Genomic DNA, 12,267 nt, shown 5'->3' on the forward strand with positions numbered 1-12,267 from the left:
GTGCGAATTTCGAAGTAGGTACCAACAGACTCAGCTGGTGAAAAGGTTGTGGGGTGAGTCATGCTGAAAACATTGAAGTAAAGAAGGAGATCAGTGTTCACAGCACGGGCGTCGCTAAGGTAGGTTTTAGACTGATTTGACTTCAAGCTGATGAGAGCACAACTGAAAATGTCTCATGGGCAATCGGAGAAGTGAGCTCAGATGAGAAGAGGTCCTGAATACAGATATGAGATTCATGGGCATATGTATAAGAGAGAAGCAAGAATGGAGGCCCAGAGAAGATTCCTAAAGTCTTAAAGAACTGCCATAGGAGGAAAATGGGTAAGGCAAGGAGACCAGTCACTTGAAGAATAGAGCTAGCGACAGTCACAGGCAACAGAAACACCAAAGAGTCCAAGAAAATGATTGCATGGGGAAACGGCCACAGATCTTTTTTGGAAAGGCATTGGTCTCCAAGACGGCAGTTTCTATGAAGGTGGGGGGGGGGGGTCTAGATTGGAATGATTTCAGTGACAATAGAGGAGCAGGGGGGATTACTGCTACTGAGAAAGGAAAGTGTAATAAACTTCGGCATTTCTCTATCATTAAACTTGGTCCAGTCAAATGTTAGTGTGATTTATGTGAAACACTGTCTTGTGACAAACTGAATATACATTTTGTAATATATATATATATATATATATATATATATATATATAAATATTTTAAGTCATCTCTACAGCCAACGTGGGCCTCAAATTTACAATCCCAAGATAAGGAGTCCCACGTTCTACCAACTGAGCCAGCCAGGCACCCCCAAACTAAATATCCTTTTTAGCATTCAGAGTTTATTTAGGCCAAGGGGGTAATAATGAAAGGAAGAGGGTGGGGTGGGAGGAAGGAAGGAAGGAATGGGGGAAGGGAGAAAGGAAGACAGAATAGGCTGTAAGAGGTAGAAAGAGGTGAGTTTTAATTTTCCTGCAATCTTGATGCAGAAGTGCTCATTCTTTAAAGGTGGGCAAAGATGGTAAACAGGGAACACTACAAAGGGAGCAAGGAGAAAGCTGTGGGTGTTCTTTGAGTTCTCCTCTACCACAGGAGCCCTGGTCAAAGGGTGAATGGGAAAGCCCAGAGACTCAGACAGCATCCAGTTGCATTTTTCCTGGTAGGATTTCAGAAATGAGCCAATTTAAATTTAAAAAAAAAAATTGAGATCTGGTTAAATGAATCTGTCCTATTTAACAGAAGAGGTACTGAGACCCACAGAGGTGAAATAAATTCCCCCAGGGAATTCAGCTGGTACTATCTAGAGCCAGAACCAGAACCCGGGCTCATTCCGGGTCCACGCATGCCCAGCTCTGTCTGCCTCACTGTTCCACTTTATGAGGGGGACCCTCCTATTTAAGACGGACAGATCAAACCCAGCAAATGCAACACCGAGTTGTACTTAATGTGCGGGGGAGGTTAACGCGAGCCGGAGTGGGGGTGGGGATTAATGAGACTTGAGGAGCTCTATGGGTTTGATGCCAGAATGTTGGCTTCCTACAAATGCCTTGGTTACAGGCCTCCTGAATTCTCTGCCTTGGTGTGGAATTGTGCCTTTCTTGCCATGCTGACCAGCACACAAGTGAAACCCGCAACGTTGACAAGTGTCCATCTCACTGACATCTGAGTAATGGCTTCTGGGAGTATTTTTATAAAAATTCATTGTGATACAATCCCTGAGTATTCTGAGACGTGCGGAGAGGCACGACCAGGGGTATAGTTTTAAAAAAAAAAAAAATCGAGTTAGGGATAGGGAGGTGGGTTGCTAACGGAGCGGATGGGAGGGAAAGCAGCAGGCTGGAGCCCTGGCGGACTGGGGTCTCTGCCGTTGCTAGGGCCGCCAGCGTCCTTGGTTACCGCTGGGCCGAAGGCGCGCTCTCCGCGCGGGCTCCGAGTCTGCGCTCCGCGAGTTCCGTCCCCCCCACCAGCGCCCCCTGGCGCGGAGGGGAGAAAACTGCACCGGCAGGCCCGTGCCCTTCCTCCCTCCCCGGCGATCCCGGTTCGAGACGCGGTCCCGGTGAGACATCACGCCCGCCCGGGCTTTGCCAAGCGACCGCCCCGGGCCAGCCCTGCGAGGGCTGTGCCGGGAGCTAAAGCGACGGCGAGCCCGGGGCTGTCCCCCGCGGACTCACGTTGTACTCCCTCAGCCAGCCGTCTAGCTTGTCGTGCATCAGTCGCAAAGTTTCGCTCGAGACCAGTTTCCTCAGGTTTTCTGCCATCGCTCACTTTTGCACTCGGCCGCGCTCTGGGAGATGGGAGACGTGGAGGGGACGAGGCGGCGGCGTCCGCGGGCCCCCGGGGCGACGCGGCGGGAAGGGTGTTCTCCGCAGGGGCTCAGAGCACGGCTGCTGCTGCCATCCTCCGCCTCGGGTCAGAGCCGGCAGGGTTCGGCAAGCCGGGGGGCGGGGAGGTGCCCTGGGCCGCAGCCGCCGCGCCTCATCCGCCGCCCGGCGCGGTCTCGCGCTCCCGCGCCGCCGCCCGCAGCCCCCGCCATAAATACGGCGGCGATTATTAAACAAACCCTGACGTGGGCGGCCGGCTGCTAGGGACGCGCCCCGCGCGCGCCCTGGCAACGCCGGCCTCCGCCGCGCGCCCCCGCTGCCGCCGCCACCCGCCGCCCTCCCGGAGCCCTCGTGGCCGGGCACCCGCCCCGGCGCGCCCTGGAGCCGCTCCTGCTCCTGCTGGTGCTGCTGCTGCTGCTGCTGCTGCTCCTGCTGGCCGAAGGCGAGGCCGCCCAAGACCCCTGACGCTCGGGATGGGGCCTGGGGCGGGCGGGGCGCAGACCGGCGAGGGCGGCTACCCCATCCCTTGCAGGACCGCGACTCGCCCGCCCTGTGGGATGGGGGCATCCCGCGGCCTCTCGCCCGGAAAAGCGAAGGTGGTAGGTTTCTCCACGGACCGTCGGGTTAGGCAGCAGGTAAGCGTCTGACGGCGCCCCCCTTGATGCGTTAACTTCTCAGACCTTCGGGGCTTCATTTGCAGCACCGAGGGGTTGGTGGGCGCCCAAGTGCGGAGATCGGAGGCGCTCGGGCGTTCGCAAACGCGAGTTAATCCTCGGGCTTAGACAAGGTTAGGTATAGTGTTGTTTTTTGTGTTTGTTTTTTTAAAATTTTTAAAAATCTATTTGACAGAGATCACAAGTAGGCAGAGAGGCAGGCAGAGAAAGAGGAAGGGAAGCAGGCTCTGCACTGAGCAGAGAGCCCCATGCGGGGCTCGATCCCAAGCCCCTGAGATCATGACCTGACCCAAAGGCAGCGGCTTTAACCCACTGAGCCACCCAGCGCCTCTGGGTGTAGTTTCAGAATCACCGAGTACTCTGAAGTTTTCATTCAATTCTCGTTCTCTAACTGAAACTTGGTGAAAGTTCAGACCGCGCTTGGCACTATTTCAAAAGGGTGCGTGAAGCTACGGGGATGGTTTCAACAGCTTAAGAAATGAAACAGTTTCAACCATCATGAAGCACTTTAGAAGCCCTTATTTTATATGCATCAAATGATGAGCTGATTGCAAATCATTCTTATCTAGTCGTTAACACAGGAGTGGGGCCGGGCCACAGCGAGCCAGCTAGCTAGTTTATTTCGGTGCCGTTTCTTTAGGAACTTGAAAATATATGAACTTTGCACATGTCCAAATATGGTAATGTTATCTAATATATAGTAATATATGGTAATATTCAGAGGTTGTTTCTCTTCATTATGGTGGTTTTCTGTCCTCCAATGAAAATGAGAAGCTCATTTCTGGAGCCGAAGTACTATCTTCTATAGGCTACAAAATAAGAACTAGAGAAGTTCTCATCACAAGGAAAAAAAAAAATGTGACCATGTGTAGTGATGGATGCTAACTAGATTTATTGTGTTGGTCACTTCACAACATGTGCAAATCCTGAATCATTACATCGTACACCTGAAACTAATAAAAATATTATGTGTCATTTAGATCTCAATAACAACAAAAGGAACAATAAGGACCATAAGGGTACATAACATATTTTATTAGAGTAGTGTAATAATTACTAAAGTAAAAGAAAAAAACAAAAAAACCCACTAAGTATTCATTAGACACTTTCTTCCTTTAAAAAATACATAAAAAGGGAGGAAGGGAATGGAGAAAAATCCCACAGATTTTTTAATTGGGAGCCAATAATTGCATATTTCAATAAGCAGTTGGAGTCTTTGAGCAGTCCTATTTACTTATCCATAAAAAACAAGTTGGAATATTTGCTTATGTCAGATTAGGGGTTAAATCCTCTTCTTTGCTGTGGACTCTGTGACTGCTACTCCTTGGTTACGCTATCTATAAACAAGAGACAATAGTTCTTACATCACAGTATTATTATGCGACTAAACTAAAAAATTCGTGTGGCATTCTTTTTTTTTTTTTTTTTTTTTTAAGATTCCATTTATTGATTTGACAGAGAGAGATCCCAAGAAGGCAGAGCAGCCCTGGAGGTGGGTGGAAAGCAGGCTCCCTGCTGAGCAGAGAGCCTGATGTAGGATTGGAGCCCAGGACCCTGAGATCGTGACCTGAGATGAAGGCAGATGCTTAACCCACTGAGCTACCCAGGCGCCTCTCATGTGGCGTTAACACAGCACTTGGCACAGTGCTTCACAAACGCAGGATCATTATTACTACAATGTGGATCACAGTACATTTAGTAGAGATAACAAGGCTGGAAACAATCTAATCTCCAGCCATAGAGTGAAGGTTGAACAAATCCTTCAGTGAAATGTTACACAATAGAAATCCTGTCACTGAAGAGTATCTGTTGTCTAGGAATTCTCACTGCATAAAGTTAAGTGAAAAAAGCAGGGACACTAAATAATCTACATTGAGTTATATTATACAATATCAACCCAAAGCGTGATTATAGATTATTTTAGTTTGCTCCTTTACACTTCTTTGATTTTCCAAATTTCTACCATGAACACTGATTCCTTTTTTGAAAACTTATTCAGAAGCAGAGTTACCCAAAGAGTTACCTTCAGGAAAAGTGTTAGCCAAAATAACAATATTAAGTGGACTCAAAACAAAACATGCTTTGACCAAATGTCCAAATTACTACTGTAATAGTCTTAGAGTCTTAGGATAGAATGGATCTCTGAAATTACTTTAGAATTTGCTACCCGATATTGTTTATATCTACATAGGCTCGAGTCCCACAGCTGGATTCAAAACCCTAATGGCCTACAGTCATTTCCAGTACTTCTTGGGTGTCCCCAGATCTCTGAAGTGTGTGCTGTGTATAGCAGGAACCTCAGGTTTATCAATAAAAAACCAACATCGTCATCAATGACTCAAAACAAAGGAAGTGTTCTATGTATCTATTCATTATTTTCTCCCCACTACTTCCAAAAGAAGACCTGAGATAACGTACAATAAGAACCTTGTAGAAAATATCATTGTTAGATTAGAAATATTTTTTTAGTGGAAAAAGCAAGTATACACCCAATTTAAGCTTATGTATGAAATTGAGCTTTATTTAACATTGAATCTGTAGTTTGTGGAAGCCAACACAGAAAGGAAAATGACTTTTATGATTATTATTACTTGAGTTTAAAAGTATATGTACCACTTCTTTGAGTGAAACACATTTTCCTGCTACCAGTTACAAAATATGTTTATCTTTTTCCAAAGAGCCTAGAACAACACAGATGACACTGTCTTTAATACTTACCCCACTTTAAAAAAAATAGAGAGAAAATCTTGATATGCTTGTTTCCTGCGGTCACCTTCCATCAATGCCAAGGGGGTGACACTAGAACTCATGTCATCAAAGAGACACTGACATACCAAGAAACTGACGTGCCATTTCTTAGCTCTCTAGTGATGTTGCCTGATACAAGCTTAGAACTTCCATACCTGTAGCAGTAAGTGGACATCCTCATAAGTGCCCTTCATAATCATCCCCTCCACAGAGCTTTAGATGGGTGCTAGATAGCAATCAATTTAAGAGAGAGCTGGAGCCTGGAGTGCAAATAGTCTGTGTTGCTGACGAAAGAAGAATCCATATGCTTCATATTACAAGTGTGCAGGCAACAAGGTTGAGATTCTATTTTTAAAGCCTACTTTTTTATACATATGGAAGAAAACATCAGATTAGTGAAGGCTCTATTTGGACAGCACTTTAATTTTGTCTCAATTTGATTATTTTAGGATATAATCACTTGGCGATTATTTGTAAAGAAAAGAGAAAATCAAATTTTTCTTTTGTGGTACACTATCAGGTATGTTGAAAAAGTTGAAAGAACAATAAAGTCAGATCATGATGCACACTCTTGTTTTATCTCTCCCTCTGCCAATCAGTGGTTTCTTGTGACCTTACATAAGTCTTTAATGACCCTGGACTTCAGGTTTTTTCCACCTACATAATGAAAAACATAGATTAGATCAGCTCTGAGATCTCTTGCTCTTCTCTTGTTTCTTTTAACATACTGGTTATGGGTCAGATTGAGCAAATCTTGCCCTTTATTCCAATTTATTTCCCAACCATCACCTTATTTTCAGTTTTTGGTTCACAGTTCAGCTTGGGTCAAGTCTTGATTCTGAGAGCATTAGTCAATCACCAAAAGCTGAACATTTTTCTTGAGTACAATTTATTCTGCAGCCTTGCCAGAATAACTAATGCACCTAGCCTCCAGGAAATAAGCAAGTGTTTTCTTTGTAGTTGCACTTTAAATACATTTAAACCAGCTGAAACTGACAAGATCTCCCCAACTCTCCCCAGGCTCTCAGAGCTCATCCCCCACTCTTCTTTATGCTTATTTTCTTTCACTTTTGGACATGCTGATACTGTTGCAGTTATCACAGGACATTAAATTTATTTGTCTGCCTCCTGTATGAGCTTCTTGAAGAAAGGGACAGAGGTTTAAAAGCTTGTTGAACTTGAAGTGCCTGGGTGGCTCAGTTGGTTTAGCATCTGCCTTTGGCTCTAGTCATGATCCCAGGGTCCTGGGATCAGGCCCTGCATTGGGCTCCCTGCTCAGCATGGAGTCTGCTTCTCCCTCTCCCTCTGAATCTCCCTCTGCTTGTTCTCCCTCTCTCTGCCAAATAAATAAAATCTTTAAAAAAAAAAAAAAAAAGTTTGCTGAACCAAACTTAATAAAGAGTGAAAGAAAAAAGGAAAGAAGGAAGGGAGGGAGGAGCCCATTGGCTGCTTTCTAGCTGATGTCATAATCCTGTTGAGGCAAAAGAAAGCAAAGTTTTAATAGCCAGTTGGCCGTTCTTATGGCATCATAATTCTGCCACCCACTCGTTCTAGAGAAGTGTGGGGTGACAAACATCTGGATGGAATAGGAAAAGTCCTGACTTATAGAGTCCTTAACTCTGAAGTTTACATGCATCCCTCAACTGGGGAGATTTTCAGCTGGGGATTTTAAGAAGCCACTGAGAGCTTCACTGAAGCCACTCAGTGTAGCAAGAGGTGTGTCGGTGTGGAGGTCCACGCTGCACTAAGCATAAACACGTGCGAGGATATACAGAGGCATCCTCGTCATTTTCAGTTCCTCACTAAGGACAGTTGCCCACCACCCCCAACCCTTAGCTAGTGGGGCTGAAAGAATGTTCTGCCCAGCTGTGGCCTGGATGCTTTTACAGGTATGCTGTGCTATTCTGTCCAATAGCTCCTTTAGGGTAGGGCCTGGTGCCATCTGAAGAACATCTTTTAACCCTTTATTGCCCACTTGCATGAAGCTTCTTTAAACCCAGTTTCATTGATGATCTTGCCGGGGTGCTCTGTCTCCGTTCACGGGGAGCAAAATGCTCGTTTGTCCATGTACTTCATGTTCTCTAGTCTGAGACTCTGGGTACTCATTTTAGCAGCTTCATTGGGTCCTTTTTGGGTTCTGCTACATTGCAGGGAAAGATTTTTTTTTTAAAAAGATTTTATCTATTTATTTGACAGTGAGAAATCACAGGTAGGCAGAGAGGCAGGCAGAGAGAGAGAGGGAAGCAGGCTCTCTGCTGAGCAGAGTGCCCGATGCGGGACTTGATCCCAGGACCCTGAGATCATGACCTGAGCCGAAGGCAGCGGCTTAACCCACTGAGCCACCCAGGTGCCCCAGATTTTAAATGATTTTAAAAGGAGAAAAAATCCTCCACCCTTGGAGAAAGAACCAATTGGTTGGGATCTGAGCTGAAGGCAGGTCCCACCACTGCACAGAAGCAGGGATGCTGTCTCCTGTGTCATGCCAACAAGCATTCCATGCTCACAGCAACAGTTCAGAATGTTTCTGTCAAAGTATTTCATGCCCTTTATTGGTTAAACGACAAAAACAAGAAGAAAATGTTCATATATTACAACGTATCACCTTAGCACCTAAACAAACTATAGACCTTTTGTAGCAAATACAGCTGAGAAGGAGGGAGCCAATTTAGTATGACTTTTGAGAGTTACAGGTACCCCTCCTGTCGCAACCCAGGTTTCCATCACCATTGTGATGGAATATTGAAACATCCCTGCCCTCCATGTTTTCAGCTCACTAGCTAAATGCAATGGCAGATACTTGGCTCTGAAAATGGCCATCAAAGGGGTGCTCTTAGGATACATGAAGGTGTTGCAGTGTATATAGGGTGTGATCTACACTGTGAGATCTCCTTAAACATCCCAGGAGAGGACCTAGGACAGCATGATGGCAGTCCCTAAAATGAAAGATGTTGAAATAGGTTTTTTCATCACATCACATAAACATCGACTGAATTTCTGGGTGACAGAAACATCTGCCTTAGTCATAAGGCAGAATTAGACTTGGTTTCTGCTCCCCAGCATCTCACAATCTATTCAGAGGAAAGACACATAACCATAGATCAGTGTAACAAGTTACAATAGTAAATATAAAATTCTATGGAAACACTGACCAACCCTTCCCTTACTTCCTCCTCCAGCTCCCTGAAGAAAAGATCAAAGGAAGTTGTAGAAGAGAACGCCATTTAGAGCCAGATCTGGAAGGATGGAGAGGAGTTTCACCAGGAAGAGAAGAGATGATGGCACAGAATGGACAGTCGCCAAGAGGCATGAAATTGCATGGATAGGCAGGGAATGATGAGTGCTAGTCCAGGGTGACTTTAGGAAACTCGGGGAATCAGAGACAAGATTGTGAAGATAGTCCTGGGTTCAACTGTGATAAGTCTTGTAGAGCAGGCTGAAGAAGTTGATCATGACTTTGTAGGCAGTGGGGAAGCAGCTAAGAGCTATAAACAGAAAAATGATTTGTTTGAGTCTCTTTTTTATATCGTGTTGGTGCTCCGAGAGGTGAAATTTGGAGGAGTGATGGACCCAGCAAGAGCACTTACAGGACACAGATTTGAGAGTTAATAAGGTTCTTCTCTGGAGTAATGCATGGTGAGCATTAGAGTGGACATATGTCATAGACACTCAGATGTTAGTAATATTTTTTACCCAATAGAAGAAAGTTAATCCATCCATCCATCCATCCATTCATTCATTCATTCATTCATTATTCATTCATCAGTTATTAAGTACCTATTATTTACCTAGTTCCTAGTATGTTCAGGAGCACAGAAGTTGTAACACACTGCCCCTGCTTTGTAATGAATTTACAGTCTACTCTGGAGCAAGATATACATGCAGGAAAGGCAAAATAATACAATATAGTGTATTATTAAGTATCAAAGCATCATCATAGCAAATCAGGACAATAACAATTCCTAAGGGCCACAGAAATCAGAAATTGCTCATGAGGAAAAAAATTAAGAAGGGCTTTCCAGAAGAGATATTCCTTGAGCTGAGTTTTGGTGGCCAAGTAGGAGAATTGCTAGATAAAATACAGAAATAGCCACATCTGCAGAAGCACTGAGACATTAAGAACTTGATACATTCAGGCAAACAGATGAGAACTGCAAATTAGACACACGGCTGAAGTGTAGGAATAGTTTGTGGAAGGGGCAGAAATTAGGCTAAAAAGAGGTAGACGGGGACCAGAAAATATAGAACTTTATGTGATAATATAAAGAATTTTCATTGCAAAAGTTATTGGAGGATTTTCAAGTTCAGGATGAATGTCATGATTGGGTTTGTACTTTAAGAAGGTCACACTACAAAGAGTATAGAATAACTCTGAAGGTTGCTGGCCGGATGATGGTGTCATTTACTATGGGAACATGCAAAGAGCAGGTTGGGGAGACGGATTTTAAGTCCCAATTTTTTGATGTGATGGGCTTGAAGTGTGTGTTAATTTCCTAAGGGCTACTATAACAAATTTAGTCACTTCAAACACCAGAAATTTATTTTCTCATAGTTCTGAAGGCTAGAATTCAGAAAATCATTAGGGTTGGCTCCTTCTGGAAGCTTTGAGGGAGAAGCTGATCCATGCCTCACTCCCAGCTTCTGGTGACAAGTCGTGGCATTTCTTGCCTTGTAGAAACATTACTTCAGTCTCTGCCTCTGTCTTCCGAATGCCTTCTCCTCTGCGTGTCTTTGTCCTGTTCTTCTCTTTTAAGGACACCAGTCATGAGATTTAGAGCCTAACCCAAATCCAGGGTGATCTCTCTTGAGATCCTTAACTTATTTATATAAGTTAAAAACCTGTTCTCAAAACCCTATTTTGAAAAGCCTATTTCCAAGTAATATCACACTCGCAGGTACTGGTGACTCGGACTTGGATATATTTTGGTGGGGGGACACTATTCAATGAAGGATAACTGTCTTCCTCATCTGACTAGTACTCTAGCCTTGCTTTGCACTTCCAAAAGCAAAAGGAAATACAGAATTAAAGACTGTGTTATGTTGTAGAAAGAGCAAAAACTTTAGCCAGAAGAAACTGGATTCAATCCAGGCTCTATATTAGTTGAAAACTTAGGCTTTTAACCTCTGAGAGTCTTGATTTCTTTATTTTTAAAATGGGGATAATATGACCTATTATAAAACTGGCAGGGAAGTTAAATACTCATTCTCAGGTGTATGGTAGACCCTACTATTTTAAAAAAAAAAAAAAAAGCTTAAAGATAACACATTTAGAAATGACCCACATTAAAGATGGGGTTATGTGAGTATAACGCGTGTTCAGACTACAGCAACAGACACGAAGAATGGGGAGGTGACCTGTCAGAGAGACAGACGTCAGCAATGAGGGCTCCCAAGAGAAGGTGACTTTTCAGATAGTCAAAGGGGCTTTTGGCATCAAGAAAATCAATTACCAGGTATCTCACCACCTAAGTCAAAGAGAAGTTAGCAAAACAAAGGCAGGGCTTCTAGTCTTAAAAACTGGGGTATCAGGCAGATTTCTAAGATGTTACGAAGTTTCTGTGCTATGCTAGGCGTTCCAGATAAAAGGACAAGTAAGACATGGACCTTCCAGATAGAGCTCACCATCTTTCAGGTGACACAGACAGGTAAACAAGATAAATTACAATAATGTGCTACAAAAGACAAGCGGAGTTCAAGGACAGACCAGCTAAAAACTGCCTGTGGGAGACTGGGAAAGCTTTAGAGTGTGTGTGACATTTGGATGGATTCTAGGAGGATGGCTAGAGCGTGCTTGCCAGAGAAAAAGAGGAGCTCTTTCCAAGCAGAGGAAAAAGAGGTAAAGTGTAGGAAGTAAGACCTATGGTACCAGAAATGGAGGATCAGTCAGAAGCCCAGAACCAGAGCCAAAGTGTTAACAGACTTACTGCTGACTCCCAACGCTTTGTACTACAATTTACAGTTATCCTGGTTAAGATGCAGGTTTGTCCTAGAGATCCTAGCAGGACTGAGCACAGAGATGTGAGTCAGTAATCCTAGCATTTGGGAACGAAGATAAACATATTCATGACCAGTAAGCTACTGACATTAGCCAAAATCAGAGAGAAGGGGAAAGTTTGTGAGGGATTTCTTATGCAACAGATGATCTAATTTATACTTCACAGCCATGTTCTGATGGAAAGCAGGCAGAGCCATGAAATAACAGTTCAGTCATCAAAAAAAGCAAAATTGAGCTGGTTCCTAGAAAAAGAACATTTTTGCCAGCTGGTCTCTTTGCTCTTTCCTGCTGACTTAGGCGGCCCTGGGCCCCAAAGGTGCTTTCTAGAAGTGGTTTCAGCTCCCTGAGAAACAGCTCTTACACCTCGGTTGCTACCCACCCATTGCGTTGAAAACAAATAAGATCAACGTTGGGTTCTAGTGTGCTGTGAGCATCTATTAGCTTGGGTTTCCCACAATGTGTACCGACAACACCGTCTCCAATAATAAATGGAAAATCCAACCCCAATACCACCGAAGAAAGCATCAGACTTCACAGGCTCTCCAAA

The 12,267-nt window shown here is 44.2% G+C and overlaps 1 protein-coding gene across 4 annotated transcripts in view; it reads right to left on the bottom strand.

Annotated features, from left to right (window-relative positions):
- SPATA18 (spermatogenesis associated 18) overlaps positions 1 to 2,500 on the bottom strand; it is a 39,307-nt gene extending 36,807 nt beyond the window's left edge. For 2 of the 4 annotated variants that reach the window (XM_059161630.1, XM_059161615.1), the window contains exon 1: positions 2,157 to 2,498. In XM_059161630.1, the coding sequence (XP_059017613.1) occupies positions 2,157 to 2,243 (87 nt within the window). In that variant the 5' untranslated portion in view covers positions 2,244 to 2,498. Of the gene's footprint in view, positions 1 to 2,156 lie in introns of all 4 variants that reach the window. The other 2 variants (XR_009350778.1, XM_059161646.1) reach the window with 2 other exon arrangements.
- Between the last annotated feature and the right edge of the window lie 9,767 nt (positions 2,501 to 12,267).

This window comes from Mustela lutreola, chromosome 1 (genome assembly GCF_030435805.1).
Source record: "Mustela lutreola isolate mMusLut2 chromosome 1, mMusLut2.pri, whole genome shotgun sequence".
Classification (NCBI taxonomy): domain Eukaryota; kingdom Metazoa; phylum Chordata; class Mammalia; order Carnivora; family Mustelidae; genus Mustela; species Mustela lutreola.